The sequence below is a fragment of the Mastigoproctus giganteus genome, chromosome 14, assembly GCF_048544385.1.
Source record: "Mastigoproctus giganteus isolate SK-2022 chromosome 14, ASM4854438v1, whole genome shotgun sequence".
NCBI lineage: Eukaryota > Metazoa > Arthropoda > Arachnida > Uropygi > Thelyphonidae > Mastigoproctus > Mastigoproctus giganteus.
The window spans coordinates 99,733,200-99,756,363 of record NC_143588.1 but is presented as its reverse complement, the minus strand read 5'-3'; the positions used below and the strand labels follow the sequence as shown (position 1 = coordinate 99,756,363).

Here is a 23,164-nt window from a genome sequence, read left to right as displayed (position 1 = left end):
TAAAAATTATCTCTGTATATACACTATATTGCCAGAAGCATAGTGACACCCTTTTGAGAATAATAAGCTATACCGCAATCACGTGTTGGGAATAAAAGTGGCTGCGTCCCCTCTGCAAGAAGATCAAATAAATACAGTTGATGGATCGAAACGTTGAGTATTTTTACAATAGAGTCACCCTAAATGCCACTTTAAAAATCAATCAAACTGCAACACCCTAGATCGATGTGGCTGACGTAATCAGCAAATGGATATGACATGCTCAACCAGGAAACGTTCGGGATCGACCATAGAAATTGACCGAAGGGTATTCAGAAGAGTAGTACATAGATCTCGTCAGTCCTCATCAATACTATTAACCAGAAGATTACAGGCCACAGGATCTGTTATTAATATAAGGACTATAGGGAGATGAATAGCACCGATTTTACGTAAGACTGCAAATCCCAGCACGCAATGCGCAGCACAATGTGGACTGCCTGGTGCACAATCCATCGTAATTTGTTCCTAGAACGTTGTAAAGCTGCATTATACACAGTTTTCCTGTTATCCAAACTTGCTTTGGAGACTGCAGAAAATTTGTGTCAGTGAAAGGTTCTTAAAACATGCAAATGTCCGGTTACTTTTAGTAATAGAGTGGGTTTATTTCAATTGTGTAACATTTGCCTGATGATAGAAATGCAGTTGATCCACAAACGTAGCCAGAGCATGCAGTTCAGTAAATGTTCAGGTGTAGAGATGTATTAATACCGACTTGCATAAAGGGCTTTATGCGTGAAACTGGCTAACTCGGCCATAAAAAGTCGTCATCTTGAAGGGATTCGACCTCTGGTGTTTTCCACACGGTTCGCAGGACGACGATTGGTTATTCTATGTAAAAATTACTGCGAGGGTGTTTGAGCACGTATAAATAATATATGTGCAATTGCCGAGTTTGGACAAGGCGAGAACCCAGTATGCCTGATTTGTGCCTCGGAGGAGATATTCGGAGTATCACTCTTGAAGAAGAAACAGACGCAGAGGCAAAGTGAAGTTTTATTGACCCATAGGCCATTTTGGGACACATTTTCTCAGACGAGTCAACATCCTCATTATCAGTAGAAGTGGCAGTGTGGAGACAAATTGGCTGTCACGCAATCAGAATTAAGTATGCATGATCCATTATGTCTGGTTAGGGATTCCTGCTATCCTTCAAGCACTGCTGGCTAGCTTTGCGCTTAATAAGATACATGTATGTTAAGTTTGATGGGCGCGGTAAACCAGTCAAGGTCACTATCGTAGAGAATGGAAAAAAAAAAAAGTGGCGTCGGGCAAAGATCTCATTATGGTTCCCCTCTTCCAGGGTTAAAACATAACTCGACGAGCACTACTTTGTTCACCACATAAGGATTCTGTCTCCTCTTGTCGATATCTGTGGCAGTTGCTTCATCCATGCACACCCTACTGAAGAAATTTTTGACGTGGGGATTGAATTTGCAATTTCAGATGCTCAAAATTTTTAGCCAGTTATCTTTCTCATTCAGTATATTGAGATCTTAAATATTCTTTTAGCGGCATAGCCCGCAAATATATCAAGAAATGAAAATTGGTGAAATAATTACTGTCTTTACAGTCATAGAAGAAGTGGTACAGGAAGTACCATGAAATGTCTGAGAATAATTTATAATTCTTTAAGAAAATTAAAGGCATATTACACTCCGCACAGGTTGCAATGCTGATTATTTCACCAATTTCCGGTTCATTGAGACAAAGCGCATGATTGCGAAGTGGAAGTAATTTTCGAATAAGATAATGTCAAGAACATAATTTTAAATTAAATGTTCTGTGTGCTCTAGTTATTCTGCATCCAGATTGAGCATCCATCATTACTAAACTTGTAACATCTTAGAGGAACTAGTGGCATATAAATAGCACGCACATACCTTTCACTTGTCTTTGCAATAGGCTTGCTTTTCGACAGCGAAAAAAAAAAAAAAATTAAATTAAAGGAACGCGAGTGAAAATAGAACGAAAAGTTAGCTCAGAAAGCCCTTAATATACCAGTGGGGGTATATTAAGGGCTTTCTGATATACAGTGGTTATAATCACCATCCTCGCCACACTAGGTGGGGAGGACGATGATTATAACCACTACAGATGGGCAGATGGACAGTGATTATAACTAATCCAGATGGATAAATAAGATAGCTCTTTGGTGGCCCTAATATGACAGTTTTTTTTTATCTGGCTGTAACAAGGAAACGTTGAAGAAAGTGGGAGAAAATCATCATGCTTAAAGTAGAAGTCTACCTCATTTGCAGACCGACAATTTTTAAAGGTAGACTGTTATTTAAATGCGGCCCGTGTGAAATTGTTAGGTTGTTTGGAGCTGATACATAAAATGTAAAAGCTTTTCAATCTTGATCTAAGTCGAGTAATTTGTTCTTTGGTTTTAAATGGCATTAGTAGTCATAAGCAAACAGAAGTGATTTATTTTATGGAAACAAATCTGGGACAGAATTTTAAATTTCATTGGTGTAAGCAATGCGCCAGTCACTTTAAGTGTCTTTGGGTATGATTACTATTTTAAAGTATGTTTTTGTAACTATTCTACGGTTTTTGATTGCCACGTTCCATTACAAAGAACAAGTTCTAACTTGTTCTAATTGAATTTTTATGATAGGCTTTGGAATGGAGTCAGTTTTCCGCTTCTTTCAACATAGCGAGTAATAGAACCTATTTCAGTGTTCAAATAAGATACAGGGTTAAAATAAAAGCACCCACTTCGGGTTGTTTTAGAACGCACTTTCTGTATACTATAAATTTATCTTTTATCTGAATAAAAGCATTCCTCCCCACCTCGGATTCCATGTCTCCTTGGCCCTTATATGGTATTCCAAGGTAGCTCAAGTTCTAGCTTTATTTCCAATAAGAATTAGCAAAGTTTCGTCCGTTTTGGATAAATAAATTATCCAGATAAATAATTTTTACCCAGTTCTTGAAGGAGATGTAATTAGATATTTCTCAGGGACTAACAACAATGCGTCATGCTTTTATTTCCTTTTCTTAACTTTTAAAAGATAAAAACCATTGAAATGTTTGTTTTAAGTGAAAAACGATGTAAATCGAAACGTACCATTTGAAAGCGGTAGAAACTAATTAGCCCTTGCTGTATGGCGTAAGTAGCACAAGGTTTCATGAATACCAGTTAATGCAATGGAAAAAGAATAAAAAAAATTATATAAATATATATCGTCTTTTGAAATAAGAACATAAAAAGATTAAAAGCACTATTTAAGGGATAAAAAAGAAACGGTATAAGACAGTGATATCGCTTTTGGCCAGGCTAAACAGCTGGCAACGTTTCGGTGCTTGTCACGAATTTCATCAGTTATTTGTTATGTCTGTCTGCGTGTTGCCCAGCTTTTTTTGTAACTTTTGAATAAGCTTACATGCCAATGAACATCAATGTTTCTGTAGTTATTTCTGGATCTTCTGCAAATAAATTATCTCACCTTGCCCAAATTGGACAGCCAGAAATATCAGTTTTTGCAACCCTGACACGCTCGTGACAATCTGACGTAGCCAACAGTCAACGACAGTACAGCAGTACGCGTTTGATTTGCCCGAGGTTCGAATCCACGTGACCACAGAATACGGTTCGGGTAAAATGTCTAGTTATGAACTCCTCTGATCTCGGTGGCCGTGCCATGAATTATAACCATCCCATCCATAATGGACTATGCCGCATAGCTCCCAGTATAAAAAGCTGAACATCTTCGTACGCTAGAGTAGTGGTAATTTGCATCTGGTCGTGCAAGTGAAAGTGGTAAAGTAGCAGTTATGGGACGTAGTGAAGATATCACAGAATTTCAAAAGGGCATTAATGTAGGAGCTCGGGTGTTTCCATATCAGAAACGGCATGTATTTCAGTTGCTCACGGCCCACTGTGGTTAAGCAGTACAAAGAATGATGTCGAATGGGCTAAATCACCTCCCGCCGACAGAAGTGTAAAGGATTACGCAAGGTGGCAAGGTGGTTCGAGGTGAGCAAAGGATGCAGCACGTTGTACGGGCTTAACGACAGGGCACGGCGCGGCAGTTGACATGGCAATACAATATGGGGAATGCAAGAACAATATCCGAAATGACGATGCGCCGTACACTCAAACGTATGAGATTCCACAGCAGACGACCCAAGAGACACCCTCTCCTCACCGTTGACCTTCGGTCACGGCGAATGCTGTGGCGTCATCAACACGCTGATTGGATACTGGAAACTAGTGTGCTAGTCGGATAAGTCTAAATACCTGCTGCAACTCTTTTTTGTTGTTGTTGGCGGTGGTTTAGGGTTTTATTAGGGTCATCGGCAACTATGGCCATAGTGCGCCACAGCACAACGCTTTCGTGTGTGGCGTAAGCAAAACGAGTCCACGGACCCATCCGTGGACTCGTTGCTTAATGTGGTGCGTATTTTGCTGGCAAGAACTAGAACCCCTAGTGTGTATGGATCAACGTTTTACTGGTGAGGCCTACCGGAAACTTTTAGACCATATGCATCCTTCCGTGTTGCGTTTTTAGGACAGAAACGGTATCTTCCAAGACGATAATGCGCCGTGCCATCGGGCCCGATGGCACGGCGCATTATCGGCTCAAAAGTGGTTCGAGGAACACAGTAAATATATCACCCACCATGATCGCCTTTGAAATTCGCTTGACCTCAATCCATTTGAGCACCTGTGGGATGTTTTAGAACGGGAAGTGAAGCGCATGGACACCCAATTGTCATTTGTTCGTACAGTGTGAAAAGCCTTGCAGTCAGCATGGCTGCAGATCCTTACGGATGTCTGAAGTCAATTCCTAAGTGAAAAGCAGCTGTTATGTGTGGGAACGATGGCCCAACAGGGTATCAGGTAGGTGGTCATAATTCAGTCATGACTACTAGTCATTCAGTGAATGACTAGTAGTCATTCAGTGTGTGTGTGTGTGTGTGTGTGTGTGTGTGTGTGTGTGTGTGTGTGTGTGCCTGATACACTGAGTGATCACTGATTTATGACCACCTACCTAATACTTCATAAGTCCTCCATTTGCCCTCAGTACAATAGCTATCCGACATGGCATTGATTCAACAAGATGTCGGAAGCGTTCTGGAGGTATGGCCAACCAAGCTGTGTGTAATGCAGCTAGAAATGCAGGTATGGAGGTGATGGGTGTAGCCAGACGCCTGATATGCCTTTCCATAGTGACCCACAAGTGCTCTATGGGATTGATATCGGGAGAGTTCGGAGGCTAATCGATATGCTGGAAATCAGAACTGTGTTCCTCAAACCACTCCTGCACATCAAGTGCCCGATGGCTCGGCGCATTGTCATCTTGGAAGATACCATCGCCATTCGGGAAAAAGTGTAACATAGCGGGGTGTACACAGTCAACAAGCAGTTGACGATAGCGAAGACCAGTAATACGTTGTTCCACATGCACCAGGAGTCCAAGTTCCCTTCAGTGAAACATGCCCCACACCATACAACCGCCTGTACTTTTGAAACCATGCATGATGAATGAAGAGCCTCATGTAGTTGACATCAAATCCGTACACGACCATCCAAGGTGCAGAGTAAATAACGTGACTCATCCGACCAGCACACCTTCTTCCAGTCTTCTAACGTCCAACTTGCATGCTCTTTGCACCAGGCGAGTCTTTTACGCCAATGAACCATGGTCAGGAGAGGATGCCATAGGGGTCGTCTGCTGGTTTAGCCCATACGTGCGAGCGTGCGACGCATGGTCATGCCAAATATTGTTCCGGGTTGGCCCATGTTGTATTGGGTAGTCAACTCTTCAACAGTGCTGCGCTTGTTCGATGTACGAGTCGTCGGACCGACGTTCACCTCTAACATCAGCCTTTCACTGACCTTTGCAGTTTTGCCGTCGGGTCATTGTTTTATCATTTTGACGCCAGTCCTGGTACACTTTAACAACGGCGGCTCTCGAACACCCCACCAGTTCAGCCGTTTGGGAAATCGAGGCACCAGCTCGTCGAGCTCCCACAATCTATCCTTTATCAAAGTCCGATAAATCCTTCCTTTTACCCATCACGCTCGGAATTTTACTACCTACTGAACCACCGACACCTTATCTATGCTACATAGGTCGACTAACTGCGCACTATCGCACCTCACGTGGTCAACGGGTCGCATTCAGTTTTCATAGGGGTGGTCATAATTCAGTGATCACTCAGTGTATTTTGTCTCGAAATTGGGTATTTCTGCTGTCGATTTGCTTGTTTTCTGGAGGGAAAAATCATGCCACCCTCCCCTGTGACCGACTAACTCGACCATGTGAAATGGGCTCGTAAAAATTCTTCACGTCATTGACTGGATTCGAACTCGAGTCTTTTCTACTCGGTGTGGAGAGAATGGAGATTATATCAACTGTGCTACCCGTGAGAGCTAATGCGATGGTATTGGCGTGTGCTGGAGAATATGCACTGATGGACAAAAGTTAAAGTATCGTCGAATTTGTACACTTACTCTTTCTAAATCGAGCTGAAATGTGTTACGGATGCAAATGAAAACCTCTCGAACCATAGATTTCTCATCCCGAAAACAATGAATATTTAAAATGCAAGAGAAAGAAATTGAGTCATCATCAAATGCTTTTGAACCAAGTGACCCTTAAACAGGCGAATTACGATATCTTTGAATATGAGTAATTTAAGATTATGGCCACCCATGTTGGAAGCAGAATTTATTAATTTTTGTTTAATTAAAGATAAAACTTTGATAATCGTAATTCTGAACAGAAATACCAATCTTGGCTCAAGATATTTAAAAACAAAATAGTATTATGATGGCTAAATGATGCAAGGAAAGTTATTTTTTTCCTGCCAAAAAAAGGAGAAAATAATCTCAATTACTAGCACTTCCCTGATCGAAAAAATTGGCCATCCAAAATGATGCAAGGAAAGTTATTTTTTCCTGCCAAAAAAGGAGAAAATAATCTCAATTACTAGCACTTCCCTGATCGAAAAAATTGGCCATCCAAATTCCGCTTTAAGCTTTACATAACCGTCATGGCGGGAAATTTATTCCAGTGTCCTACGAAACACTACCCGAAGGTGAACTGCTTGAGATCTATCCTTCTGTTATTACTTTCTATGATTTCATATTTGTAACCCCTGGCGATCTCTTCTCCTACCAATGAAAATATACATCCTTCGTTCATTTTTCTTGTTCCCATCAGGTCTTTGTATACCGCTGTTAGATCCCGCTATGTCCAGTTTCCAAACTTTACAGTCAGCACCTTGTGAGCCGTTCTTCATATGGACATTGATCATGGATACGGATCCGTTCACCCATCTGGTTACCTTTTTTTTTTAACACTTTTAGAGTGGAAGTATTTATAATGCAGCCTACAGCCAACGCTGGATTTAAACTTGTTGTGGCCCTTCTCTCTTACAGTTCACCTGTTAAAATATTAAAAAAGGATTTTTTAAGATGGACTGAGGCCCTTTGTAATGTGAGGCCCAAAGCTGTCGCTTGTTTAGCTTATATGTAAATCAGGCCCTGCCCACAGCCATGTAGATAAGCATCCACTGGTTTTATCTTGTTGACGAAGACTCGTACCAATTTAGTGTGGAAGACATTCCTAATGAAGTACGTAGTTGATTTTATCAAATCACTGAGACTACGAGGATTGCCTTGGTAGACTATTTTTTATGTGATTCAAACACAGACCTTTTCCACTCGATGTGAGGAGGACGGTGATTATACCGCTGTGCCACACGTGAGTACGGACATAAAATACAATAGGAATTAAAGGAAAGAATATAATTTTTTTTTTTTTTTAAACAAGAACCCTTGATCAAATAGGATCCATCCATTATCCGCGCTGTGCCACTGACAAAAGTGTTATTTTATTTTTATTGATTTATTTTTTGCCCAAAAGTAGGGAATGCTATTTTAGACGTCGGTATATAATGTCTGTAAGCTGCATGTATTCTGTGGTCGGATTGATTGTTTTGCCGGATTAAAAACACGTTTCCAGAGGAAATTCGCTGCAACCCTCATTCAAAACAACGGTGTGAAAAAGCCCATAAATATTTTCTCTTTGCTGGATTCGAGCAGAGGCCTGTGTGTGGGACAGTGATCGTAGCCACTTTTCTACCCGCACGGATACAAGCATTAGTGATGAAAGAATCGAAAATGTGAGGGAGGGAGGGATTTGTTCAGTCAGCGCAACTTGTCGTGCCATTCGAGACCTTGGGTTGTCACGGACAGTCTTTTGGAGAGATTTATGGAAACATTTATCCTTCAAGCAATGCAAAAACAGTTACATGAAATCAATCTCAAACAAGATGTTATGTCAGTCGTTCTGTATGGATATCATTCTTTCATTGTAAAGAAGAAGAAGAAGACCTCATTCAGGTACTCATTTTCACTGATGAACAGAGATTCCATGTAGATGTCAAAATTAATAAACCCAACATAAGGTTTCGGATCTCTGAGAACGCTTATAATTGATAAAGTTTGTGACAGTCTTAAAGTTACCTTTTTTTCGCATGAGATTCTACAACTCTACACGGTAGTATACCAGGTGGGTAAGGCTCGGGTTCGAATCCCGTCAATGACTTCTATGTGCTTTTTTTTTTCACTCCGTTGCTGAGTTACTTGGTCTCAGTCATGGATAGCACGATTTTTTCCTCCTGGAAACTCGAGTTTTTCGTCTATCAAATTAGGCAAATTGGTCAGAGAACTTACGCAGTTTATGGACATACCTAAGTTGCTGAGATCGTTTTCGGGTGACCGTAATTATAACACTTTTTTTTTTTTTTTTTTCACATTGAGCAGAAAAACTTTATGGTGAGTTATTTTGTCGAAAACGATATAACTATCGTGCATCTCGACATGCTAGAAAATTTTCTGCTTCTTCAAATTCGTGAGGTCTAACTATAAGACAAAAGAATCGAGAGGCTGTTTCTAATGTCATATTCAACACGTTGGATGGAATGTATATGGAGGTGACTACTTGTGGGAATCGCACAAAGATGTAATAATTGTATAAAAGAGCTTTGTTTTTTCGGGTGCTAAACATTGCGTTTGTCTTGAACATAAATGTTTAATCAAGCGTGATCCTTTGAATGAATGTTAATTTTTTGGAGAGCATCAGTATCTGGATGACTGTCAACTTGTCTGACTGCTAAAATGTCTAGCAAGAGAGCCCACCTCCTTTTCTAACTTCTCTTTTTACATTTCTTCCTACAGACTCGCATGACCTACTTTGTTAGAATTTCTACACATTGAGTTAGTACATTAAACTATCGATATTCCAGCTATATGTCCTACAGACCCACATCACAAAAGGCTTTTTTGAACATTTCAGTACCTGTAATTTTATAGTACCTTATTCAAGTTACATTAATAATATCGAGTACTGGTTTTTGCATGCTAATCGGAGCTGTAACTATGCGTTAACTTCAAAATCAGGGGTACATTTTCTCCCGAACATCTAAGTCTTACACATGGCTTTTAACTCCATTTTCAAGTGTTCAGCTCTAACTCTACAAGGAATCTTTGTATAAGATTCAAAGGTCTGTAGCATTCTCCCACCTTATTCTTTAAGTTGACTCGCTTCTAAGGCTCGGTTGTGATTTCATTTGTACTTAAAAACAACTTTTTTCTGTTTTATCTCCTTTAAATATGCCAATGCGCCATAAAACAACAAACAAAAACACCACCACCACCACCAACAACAACAACAACATCTCATTTAAATGTTGCCATAACTGGGTTAAAAAAAAAAAAGTAAAAACTTTTACCACTCTGATAATTTGGGAATACTTTTCAATGGATAAAAGCAGAACATCAGGCAATTCCTATCCTTCCTCCATCGAAAAGGAAAAAAGATATCATCAAGGATATTGTGATTATTCAGACGGCAAAGCATTTCAACCATGCTTGTCTCAAGGTCAATGAAGCAAGCGATTGATGAGAGCTATATGCTAGGACGTCATTTAGGTACACTGTCGTTCAGGTTGACTCGGTTTTACCTAACACCTAGTGACAATTTAAGACACAGTATATCCTTCCATGCCCTCCTGGGTAGCACGGTTGGTGTAATCACCGTCCTCCCAGCACCAGATGGAAAAGACCTGAGTTCAATTCCCGTCAACGATGCAAGGAATTTTTATGGATCTTTTTCACAATGTGGTTGAGCTAGTTGATCTGAGACGTATTATATACAGTGCAATATGGCCTAAGTTGCTGATGCGCCTAAAATCCTACAACAATCTAGTCTGCCATATCATTCCATACTGTGGTCAAGTTAGTCGGTCGCTAGAAAGGTTACAGTTCTTACCACCTCGAAACTCGGTTTATTCATTCCGGTGGAACAAGCACCACAGTGACGCCTCATAGCCTTAGTTTCCTTCCACAAAAACAAAAAACCAACAACAAGCTAAGGGAGGAGGTTAGTTTTGAAGACACTCTCCTTCAAACTTTTTCAGGAGTGACAACAAAGTACAAATCGACAGTGTTGGTATGCTTAAAAGTTTAAGCAGGATTCGCGAATTAATCCCTTGTCGGTTTTTTTTGCATTTTTTTTTCCAATTGCAATATATAAATATGTGTACAAAGATAGCAGAACTAATTAGCCTTTCTATTTTAAATTTAATAACAATATTTTTTTAAACCTACTTTAAATAAGTGTAAGCAGACATTACAGTATAGAATCCCACAATAGACTTAAAAATCAACATTTAATACAAAATCTAAGCGTTATAGAGAGACAGCAAGAAAAGTACTTAAGGCATTATGTAAAATTAGATGATATACTGTGCATACATTTACGTGAGTGAAAAATTGATTATGATTCTTTTGGATTTCTGTTATGCAATTGAATAACACAATATCTACAGTTAGTAATTCTTTACTAACTGTAGATATTTCTATACTAACAATATTTCTATATTGTTATGACAGTGCGATTACAGCAAAAAAAAAAGAAAATAATAATAATGATGACAAGGGATAATTAGCTCTGCTATATTTGTACAAATTTGTCTACAGTGGTGGACAAAAAAAACTGCATCACCTTAAAAAAAGTAACATTTGTAGTGAAACGTATAAGATATTGTTTGATTACAGTCATTTTGTTTGTCGCAAAGCAAAGGTATTGCGTCAGATAACGCTTCTATTGCAGGCAGTAATTGCTGCAAGGTATTGCATCAGCCGTTTTTATAAATACGCGTTGAAAGGGTATACACGCTCATTAGTATCCTGTTTTGTGGAGGTATAAGCATGGCTCCATATGTTCAGTTGACACGAAGAAAAAAAAGTAGCTGTTGCTCTGTCCCAGGAAGGGCTTTCTACGCGTGCTATCGCTGATAAAATAGGCTGCCACCAGTCAGTAGTATCCCGGGTGCTGAAATTAAAGCGCGAAACCAGTGATGCGAAGAGAAGACCTGTATCAGACCGTAAGAGAGTGACTACGCCTTCCCAAGATCAATATTTGAAACGGCTATGCCTTCGTAATCGCCATACTAGTGCTCCTGATCTAAAACTGAATTTTGAGATGCCCTCTGGTGTTCAAACAAGTGCACGAACTATCGAAAGACGGCTTTCGGGTGTGGTCTGCATGCCTATCGGCCCAAGAAGACGCCTCTGTTGACCCAACAAATGAGGAAGAAACGACTTGCTTGGGCTAAAACGCACGTTTCATGGACAAAACAGCAATAGGACATGGTCATTTTTTCTGACGAATCGAAATTTAACCTGCATGGTTCAGATGGGAAACGATATGTCAGAAGACGAAAATCGGAGGCATACCATCCTGACTGCATAACACCAACTGTAAAGTTCCCCGCCGGTCAGATGGTCTGCAGATGCATAACAAGCAAAGGGGTGGGGCGAATTAAATTTATTAACGGAACGGGGAATGCAGGTTAAATTTCGAGGACTTGGAGGAGTGCCTGAAACCCGTTATTACGGATCACCACACAGACGTCCAAAACTGCGTTTTCAACAGGACTCGGCACCTTGCCACACAGAAAAATTGGTGAGTTTTATGCTATTTAGATTTAATGATGAGTTTGTCTTCTTGTCTCACAAGGCTTAAAACATACTTACACCAATGTTTTCCCTCGTTTTTCTCCCTTAAGGTGCAGTCATACCTCAGAAATGCTCACTTTAGTGTTGGACTGGTCCAGATTTGAACCCTATTGAAAATTGCTAGTACATAATGTCGTCTAAAATTGCTCAGAAGAAGCCAACAAGTAAGGTTCAGCTGCAGGAGAGCATTTGTAAGGGAGTGGTACAACGAAATTGGTCAACCGTATATCTAGAAGTTGATTAACTCTATGCCGGATCGTTGCAAGGCTGTAATTGCAGCTCGAGGAGAAACAACAAAATATTGAGGACTTATTTTGCTGATTTACAGTACATAATACTATTATGTTAACTTGTCATTTCAGTTTGTACACGTAAATGCAATAAAATGTATGTTTGGTTGTCATGATTGCCATTTCCATGATTTCTCATATTTCCATTAATTACGCATTTTACCCTTTGGGAAGATATTTATGGCAATTAGGTATATCAGATGGATTCTTTTTATTGGATTTCATTCATAGAGATATATATCCCATCTAATAAATGCATTTCGAACATTTCTGCAACCCACAATGCAGCGCAAAACATTATTTGCAAAATTCACAAGCGATGTAATTTTTTTGATTTATAACCAATTAATAAATGGTTATTAATTCGTGAATCGGCTTACATGTTTAAACACATCAATAGTCCCACATGTACTCTTTTGCCAATTCGAAGTTTGGAAAAAGTGAAGGAAAATGTTTCGTTACTTTCGTCTTCAAATAATTTTAAATGATTTATTCTCTGCGGTCCACGTAACACGACACCGGGTCAGAACCGGGGAGCGTACTCAGAAATTTGGGTTATAGGGGGAGAGGGGGGGGGTTAGTAGTTAGATATCTATGGTTCGATCCAAATGTTGCGCTCTACTAAACTTAATCGTGATTTACTTTCCCATGTTAACCTACATTTCTTAGAAGTAGCTTGAATTGCGTATATGAAACTAAATATAAAACTTGATATTCACAAAACTGGCTTTTTTGTCGATTTGGTTGCATTTGAAAATACGATTAAGTTTTTTTTTAAATTTTTTTTCCCTCGATTATTCCAGTTCGAATCCCGTCAATGGCTCTAGGAATTTTTATGGGTCTTTTTCACAACGTGACTGAGTTAGTCGGTTTCAGCTAGGATTGCATGGTTTTTCATCCAGCAAACACGCTCAATTTGCAGGCATATACAGCCCAATATGGGGTCAATTGCTGATGTACCTAAAACCCTGCCATTACCAACATTATTTATGAATAAATTAGAATGATTGCAGCTAGACAGTTTCAGTTGTTTTAAACTTGAGCGAACGAACAACCTGAGGGTATGAGGCATTTTGTTTGTAAATTGCGTGTTCCGCAGTCGGTTTTCTATTTTGCGAGATGAAAAAATTGAATTTTAGGTGACTCTCCCGAAACTGATTAATATCGCCATGACATGAAAAAAATGTCAAAAGCAGAAACATTTTTCACACCGAGAGGGTGGTAAAGTTGTCAACAGCAACTACATCCATTACACTGCACTATATGTAAGAGCATGGCAATTTAGGCTAGCAACCGTTGTTTAAGTTTTGTTTGAAAGGGGTGCAATGAGGTGTAAAATTATATTAACAGTGTCATTATCGATTGTTATTAGAGGCGGTTAGTTTACATTAGCAGGGGAAGGAGCCAAATACGTACAGTACAATGTGAAATACGAAAGAGGGTCAGTAAATAAGTCAAAGTAAGGATAAAAAGACAAGTAAGAAACTGGCCTGAAGTTAGAATTTATTTTTCAACATGCTTACCAAAAACATTGACACACTTGTTCCATCGCATTTACAAATTCTGGAAATTAACCAAATAAAAATACGTCGGTTGCTATGGTAACTAGTGACATATCATTTTAAACTACAACATCGCCAGAAATTGAATCGTGAGTCCACCACTGGAATCTAGTGGTGGACTCATACACACGCTAGAATCCAAATGTGTATAATGGCTGTTTTATGAATTGTATGGCGCTCTTGTTCATGTTCAACCCAAAAGAACATTAATTTTGCCCACTTAAACAACAGCTTGGCGGCAAAAATTTTTCTGAAGATGTTAATAATGCTGTGCTTCACTAGTTACTACAGCAACCGTCTTCTTTTTACACAGCGGGTTTTCAAAATTTTAACAAAGCCATTTGACAAATGTAGATTTTTTGTGATTGTCTTGAAAAATAAAAGCAATGTTCCTATCCAATTCTATGGTTAGCAGTATCTGGAAGATACTGCTAACCTAGTACTAACTAACCTTACCAACTGGGCTAAGATTAACAAACTGCATATCAATCCTCACAAGACAAATATGATGATTTTTAAAACTAAACTGGATCTTCGGCGGCCCCCTCAGGTCAAGATAGATGGAATACGGCTCCCCCTGGTGACACAGACCAGGGTCCTTGGGGTCGTTATTGATCACCGGCTATCCTTCTTACCACACTTGCAACATTTATATGCCAAAATCAGAAAATTCTCTGCCTCAATTATCAGAATCTCCCGAAGCGACTGGGGTCTCTCTAAGCGTACCTTACAGTTATACTATAAAGCTGTTTTCTTACCTATCGCCACGTATGCTGCAGGAGCATGGTTTCACAGAGCGACCAATTGCAAAATCAAACAGAAGCTTAACTCCATCCAGAGAAGCATTATTCTTGCTACCCATCGTGCTTGTAGAACTGTGTCAACTGCAGCATTGCAAGTATTATCTGGAAACATCCCCCTGGATCTATTCCTTATCTATAGAGGACTTGCCTACCGTCTGAAGAAAAGAATCCCAACTGAAATACTGGATATTGAACTCAACCTGGACAGTGATACCAAACAGGAAAGAGCTCGTTGCTATAACGAGCTAATCAATTACTGGCAGACAAGATGGGACACGACCACAAAAGGCATTGTTACGAAAAAATTTATACCGGATGTCACATTCGCAACCAGCAAAGCGGTCAACAAGTGGTTCTCAATCAGCATGGAAACATCCTTTCTGGTCACTGGACATGGATCTCTCAACCAGAAACTCCACCAACTAGGTCTGCTAAATACTGACCTCTGTTTCTGTGGGTCTGTCGAGAGTTGGGAACATCTACTATTTGAATGCACTATCTACGAGGACCATAGACAACAACTCCAGGCAGCAATTTTGGGATTTTCTCCTGACCAAGTAGAACTCCTTGTCCATTCCAAAAGGAACTTAGGTGCACTACAGCACTTTGCGGCAGACGTATTCAAGCGTAGGAGGAGGATCATCCTAGAAGCTTCTGCAATTCAATAACTAGTTATTTATTTTTATTATTTTTTTTTTTTACTCTCTCTCTCTTCTTCTCATAATCAGCTAGCACTAGTAGCCCTAGCACTCTCCTGATAGCCTTTTCCTATCCACCCCGTGTGGGATAATTTGAAAAAAAAAAAAAAACCCTCTTTCTTTTCTTTCTTATTTATTTGTTATTTTTTTTCCCTTTAACATCATTCTGCTTGCTGACATCCTGGCTCTATTCCTTTCCTTGACCAGGTTGTGGGATTTAAATCTTTTTTTTTTTTTTTCGCGTTCTGACTTGGGCTGGGGCTCCCCAGACCAGGAAAGCTCCTCTCTCACACTAATTTTTTTTTTTTTTTATTATTATTATTATTTATTTATTTATTTGTTTGCGTTGTTGTTCTAGCTATCCATCCTGGACTGGGACTTTCCTGGGCCGGAACAGTCCTTCTCCTCTTTACTCCTTCCCTCTCTTCATCTTATACAAGTTTTTCTTTCTTCTTTTAACATCATTCTGCTTGCTGACATCCTGGCTCTATTCCTTTCCTTGACCAGGTTGTGGGATTTAAATCTTTTTTTTTTTTTTTTTTTTTTTTTCGCGTTCTGACCTGGGCTGGGGCTCCCCAGACCAGGAAAGCTCCTCTCTCACACTAATTTTTTTTTTTTTTTTTTTTTTATTATTATTATTTATTTATTTATTTATTTATTTGTTTGCGTTGTTGTTCTAGCTATCCATCCTGGACTGGGACTTTCCTGGGCCGGAACAGTCCTTCTCCTCTTTACTCCTTCCCTCTCTTCATCTTATACAAGTTTTTCTTTCTTCCCTGGGAACTCTTCCCCAGGGAGGAGGGCGTGCAGATAGTAGGGGAGGCCTTGCCCTTCTTCTGCTAGGGACGAGTACCTGGAGGAACCGTCCAGGTGCTCACTCCTTCCAGGTAGCCAATAGGCCAAAACACAACATCACGCTACAGAACACACACACATAAGCTCACAAACACAGTTTTTCTTTCCTATCACTTTCTCCCGTGCGGGATGAAAAGCTTTTTTTTTTTTTTTTTTTTTTTTTCTTTTTCCCTCTCTCCCCTTCCTTTTCATCTATCTTCATCCAATCTGGGATATTCCTGTGTCCACTTAAACAACAGCTTGGCGGCAAAAATTTTTCTGAAGATGTTAATAATGCTGTGCTTCACTAGTTACTACAGCAACCGTCTTCTTTTTACACAGCGGGTTTTCAAAATTTTAACAAAGCCATTTGACAAATGTAGATTTTTTGTGATTGTCTTGAAAAATAAAAGCAATGTTCCTATCCAATTCTATGGTCTGCGGGGTATAGCACAGTGGTATCGACACCATCCTCCCCACACCGCGTAGAAAAGGCACGGGTTCGAATCACCGTCGGTGACGCGAGGAACTTTATGGGGCTGTTTTCACTCCGTGGCTGAGTTAGTCGATCTCAGGCGTAGATATCAAGGTTTTTCCCCCATGGAAGAGGGTTTTTTTCGTCCAGAAAAACAGGCAAATCGACCAGGAAACACACGCAATTTACAGACATAATACATAAACGGGTATATATAATCATTTACGCGACACCCTAATATAATACTTTGATTTTTTTTTTTTTTTTTTTTAATCTAATTCTATGACAGTGGCTCAGCTTCCTCCTTTCCTCCACCTTCCCTTACTTTTTGATTTACGGGCTCTCCTTGGTGAATAACTTTTCTTTTTATGCTCGATGACACCAATATAGGATCATAGAATTTAGAACTGGAGGGGTGCTAGTGCTTTATCCCCAGTTTCACGTATGGGGAAGAGTAACCCCCATATCGTCTCCGATGCAATCTTTGCTTCTTTCAACTGGTATTGGTGTTTAAGAGAACCACAGGTCTGTGGTTTCAGTTGTGTAAGTATAGCGAAGTAGGTACTGTATTACGTGAGGTATTCATGTGAATTGGACCTAGAACAATGTAACAAACCGCTTCCAAACCGGTGTCTTGTCGCTTCCATACTGGCACAGTGTGAATCTTCATCCTTTATGCAATTAAACCAGTCACGGCTAGAACAAGCCTGATTGTAGTGGGGTCGTGAAACTGCATGTGTGCCAATGACGTCGTACGAACAAAAAACTCCCACAGCAAGCACAGTTCCGGGGACCAACAGGGTCAACGTTCTTCCCTGTCGACAAGTGGAATTGGGTAAATAGGCTATTTGCAAACTTCGATATTATCCGGAGTGGACACTGGACAACACTTTGCCATTGGGAAGTCTCAGCCAAAGTTTATCGAAGTATATTTAGATAACAAACCAGTGGCGACAAAAAATCACACCAAGTCATTGTTATTATGAACAAATTTCCTTCGCTTTTCCCAGTTCGGCGCACCTTGGTCAAGAACAGGTTTCTTAGCGAGCTTCTCGCCGACCTAAATCCTTGATTTTTCCTGTCTTGAATGGTAATCTCGAAATTGGCGAGATTCCAGGCTGAGCAACGTTTCAGTGGAATCAAACCGGTCCTATTAGCCGACTCTAACCCGTCTAACACTATATAGGATAAAATAAAGTAGGTCAGTGTGCACGAGAGCTTTTTATAAACCAGTTCCGGAAATTTGTATTCTGCTAATACTAAAGACCGTGATGATTGTCAGTTGGCCACTAACGGTTTTCTAAAGGAAGTGAAAAGTGAACGGTGTATTTAGATATAAGGGAAACTTAAAATACTTTTTCGATTCTCGCATCTAAATTGATATTAGGAAACTCATTCGGAAATAAATGTACTGCCAAACAAGCAACAAAAACATTCAGAAGAAAGAGACCTCTTTGTAATGGCAAATGATGCAAGAAAACAAGCTTATCATTAGCCAGGGGAAAAAAAAACCTACACAGTTCACCCATCCGTTCCCTCCAAGAATTTGTCTAATTCTTCCTTGAATTTATTCAACTCATCCCCTTCCACAACAACAGATGGACGCCTGTTCAGCCCTCAACCACCCGCTGACCGAAGGCAAACTTCAGCAGATCTATCCTGCAACCATCCTTCCTCAACTTGAATTTATACCCCTTCGTGTGTACTCTCAGCAAGTGGAAGAATACCAATAATATTCAGCTTACTCAATCCATTCAAAGCTTTAAACGCCTCAATCAGATCTCCCCGTAGGTGCCTTGTCTCGAGGCGCTGCAATTTGCAGAACTGAAGTTTTTCTAGGTAAGAGCACCCTTTTGTTTCCTCCACCAGTCTGGTGCCTTTCTCTGCACCTATCCCAGCAGATCTAAATCCTTTCTAAAGTGAGGCCTCCAGACCTGTATACAGTAAATAATACAAATAATAAACAAATAATAATACACACATACATATTAACAATTTGGCTTAATCGTAAGCCACCCTCGCAGTAGCACAGCAGATATATTAATCATAGTTCTTCCCACACCTGGCGGAAAATGCTCGGGTTCGAATCCTTTCAGTGATACGAAAAATTATGGGATTTTTTCCCGGATATTTCGCCCAGTACACCGTCAAATCGACCATAGAACACACAATTTACAAACAAAATATACTCTCACCACATAGCCTTAGTTGCTTTGGCGTGTGACATACTCATTCAATCGGAAGCCAAATGAATTGCGCTTCTGGGGATTGTGGTAATATCGTTTTTCGGCATTTTTCAGCGATGACAGTTTAAATCAGAGATATCCAACTTTTAAAAATGGCAAAGACGGACGTTTTAACGACCTTGCACATTTAAGGTCATTAAAATTAAACATTAAATTTCCACAGGACATGTAAATAATAAACAAATAATAATACACACATAAAGAAAAAGAATGCGACCCTCACTGAGACCGACTAACTCAGCCATGTTGCGTTTGGCTAGTATTGAATTTGGCCGAAGGCTGCTGAAACCACGAAGGGCCTATTTGTGAAAGTTTCAAATAGAAGGGTCTTCTTAATAGTTATCCTTAATTGTTCCCCTTTTTTCTGTGAAATAAAAATGTTTCTGTTTTCATTGATACTATTTATACAGTAGCCAGTTACATTTCCATCATCCAGGGAATCGATACATTACGCGTCATAATGTCACTTGTCGTACAAACCTATGTAAAGCGGGTAGTCAGAAACCGAGAGCCTGTGTTTGTTGATAATAAAGGATTCTTTGTATAGTATGCATTTTCTGTACCTCAGTGGTTAGGACCGAGTTGTTATAATTGAAATCCCATTGGTGACCCTTGCATCAGGCGTGGACCACTGTATCCGATTTTATTATTTGGCTGTGGGCTATGGCAAATTTATGTTCTTTAATTCTTTTGAGTAGTCTTCTACCGGTTTGTCCAATTTGTCACCGGATTGAATTCTTGTCAACTAAAAGCATTAACATCTATGTATGTATGCGTTCTTATTTTGGGTGGCCCATAGACATAAGTCCAACTCCAAATTGAGAATTCTGTGTTGCAACAGTACTACTGTCTACAGGCGTGATAGTGTAGTTTCGCTTCATTAACAGTTGGCAGAGAAATATCAGTATTGGACACTTGAGAAATAGAAAAGGTCGACTGGTCCGACGAATCCTAGTTCCAGTTGTTCCACTCTGGTGACAGCAGCATGGATCAGTGCACCCATCATACCTGTCTACACGACAGCTGGTATGATGGTAGTTCTGCTGTAATTAATCAAATACAATCGGAGTGGTTATGGAAAATATAGTTTAAATTAATTTAATATTTTATTATTAACTTAATGAATATATTTTATTTACATTTTCTTAATATATTTGCTCTTACAGCTTTGTCAGCGTCTGTCGTTAAACGTCAGGCTTTGGATACTCAAAACGACGCTGAACTCTGCAAAGGAAGGTCTCCAAGCGAATATTTCAGATTGACTGCTGATGAAGACTGTCGTGATGTAGTCCGTTGTTCTGTGCAAGGTCTCTTGGCTCTTCGATGTCCATCTGGTCTAGCATTTGACATTGAAAAGCAAACATGTGATTGGAAAGCAAATGTCAAGAACTGCGAACAGTTAGAGAGTAAGTAATTTTCTTAAGTAACCTCCCCCCCCCTTTTACTCAAGAAAATGCATATCTACAGTATTATCTAAACTTAAAAAAAAAAGAAATTATCAATGGAGCAAGTCATATATATTTTAATCAGTGTATTTTTCAGTGTACTGGAAAATGAAAAAGACCTGTGGGTAACTGTCAGTCAGATATGACACTCTCTGAGAAATGAAGATGGGCTGCTAGGACAGCTCATGTGGTTTTGTCACTGATATACAGGAACTCTGCTATCGGGGATAAGGTTGTAATTATCCCTTTGTACAAGGCCATGGTTATGCTGCATTTTGAGTACTGTGTACAGGTCTGGAGGCCTCATTTTAGGATGTACATCTGCTGGCACAGGTGCAGTGAGACTGTTTGTTTGTTATTTGGTTTTTAGGAGCATTAGCAACTAAGGCCATATTGCTCCGGGGATATGCGGTGGTCATTCCCCTGACCTTTCCGCATCCTCCGTATTTGGTGGGCAAGGGCTCGAACCCCGGTCTAATCAAGAAGCATGTGCTACGCACTGTTGCTCCTGCCCATCTGGCTACGGAGGCGCCCAGTGAGACTGATGAAGGAAACAAAAGGGTTGTATTACCAAGCTTCAGTTCTGCAAATTGCAGCATCTAGAGGCTACACACCTGCAAGATCTGATTGAGGTGCTGAAGGCCTTGAATGGATTGAGTAAGCTCAATGTTGATGGCATTCTTTCTCTTGCTGAGACTACACCAAGTGGGGGAGGACATCAATTCAAATTGAGGAAGGAGGGTTGCAGGATAGCTGTGCAGCAGCTTGCCGTCAGCAAGTGGGTTGTTGATTGCTGGTACGAACTTCCATCTGTTGTTGTGAAGTGGGTAGCTTAAATAAGTTCAAGAAAGAATTAGACAAATTCTTTAAGGAAATGGACAGGTGGTGGGTTTTTTTTTTCCAGTGCTCTATAAACTTGCTTTCTTGCATCATTTTCCAATACTAATACCGGGAATCCCCGGTATCTGAGTATTCATTATCCGAGTCCCCAATTTTTGAAAAATTCGACTTTTTTTTTTTTTTTTGTGAGAACGATTTTCTTCATGATCGCGCAACAAATGTTAAGCGCAAAGTTAAAAGACATAAACTAAATGCTACGAGACAATTTTATTCGAAAAAATACGACAAAAAAAAAAAAAAAAAAACATGAACAACTCTGGATTTATTCTTTATTCGTACAACTGAAAAATAGTAACTTCAATAAACTTTACTTAATTTTGCATTTCGTAACATGTTATAATAAAAAATGTCTAATAAAATAATTTTCTCATTTTTCAGTTCCTTCATCCATTTTTAACTATGTACAAGTACTGATAAAGTAATAAACATTACTATATAAAATTGGTGTAGATACACCATATCTACTCATCCTTCACAACAAATTGCCCATGTATTGCACTACCTCAAATAAGTAACGCTTCACTTGCAATACCAGGGTAACTGATCCCCACCGATGAAAAGCGAACTAGCTTTGAAATGGTGCCATCTGGGTGGTGGCGCACCCTGAGAATAAGTAACAATAGTCATATTCGAGGTAGTGCAATATATTGGCAACTCGTGAAGGACAATACACAAATACAGGTGAAATGATGCTTTTCACATTACTATCATAGTTTTTATATCTAGTGTATCCAGAGTAATATCTACACCGATATTACACTGGATATCGTGTCAAACTTAAGGACCAGTCATGTTTTCACCTGAAGCTTCTCATAGGAGTGGCCTGGATATGGAAAAGCATACCAAAGGAACCTCGTGAGGTACAGAAATCATGAAGGAAACAACACGACACAGCAACGAAAACAAAACGGTACAGAGGGACTTTTCAAAAATGGCAACATAGTACTGGCTGCCATGATACAGATGCATCACTGCCAAAGATGGAACACAGGGAAGAGGTGGTCCTCAATAGGAGATATGGCCACCCCTATTGTCGATGCAGGCTTTGCACCACCTGTCCATACTTAGAACGTTGTTGTTGATAAGTTCTTGCAGTAACATCGTCCATTCTTCTGTCAGTACCATGGATGTGCCGCTAGGCGTCTCCTCAGAGCGTCCCATATGTGTTCGATGGGATACAGATCGGCGGAACGGGCAGGTCAATCCATCCATAAGCATATCAACAGCTGCAGTGCAATGGCATGTGGGGTTATCATTCATAAACACGAACACGGGGCCAATTCCACCTCGGAACAGACTCACATGGGGATTACTCAGTATAGTAGCATGCACCAGTTATAGTACTACCTTCCAGTATCTGGAGTTGTGTACGTCCATCCAAGATAACGCCTCCCTAGACGAGAATACCTCGACCGCCACATCGATCCATTTCAGTGATGTTTGTGGGGTGATACCGTGTGCCAACCTTTTGCCAGATTAGCTGACATCCAGAATCGCTGCTGAGACTGAATCTATTCTCATCAGTAAAAAGTACCTTACCCCATTGCGCTGCTGTCCAGTCCTTTTGTTCGATGCACCACTGTAAATGGTGTCTCTGATGGGCAGGTGTTAAAGGGACACAGCGTACTGGCCGTCGAGCAAACGGTCCTGCATCGGGACGATATCCTGCGTCCCGTGCAATGGATCCTGCTGTCTGTTGTCGGTTCTTCTTGGCCTGTAGGAGTATATAGTGGTCATCAATGAGCGTTATTTTTTGTGCACAACTACCACTGGTCCTTCGAACAGCTGTACCTGTTGTTCTGAAGGTTGACCACACACGTGAGACG

General features: G+C 40.0%; 1 protein-coding gene across 1 annotated transcript in view; it reads left to right on the top strand.

The window, feature by feature from the left end:
• The window catches only part of LOC150075436 (chitin deacetylase 1-like), a 45,701-nt gene that overhangs the window by 11,548 nt on the left and 10,989 nt on the right, over window positions 1–23,164 (top strand). Inside the window, exon 2 of the mRNA XM_090388260.1 lies at window positions 20,160–20,399. Coding sequence (XP_090244386.1) covers window positions 20,160–20,399 — 240 coding nt within the window. The remainder of the gene's footprint in view (window positions 1–20,159; window positions 20,400–23,164) is intronic.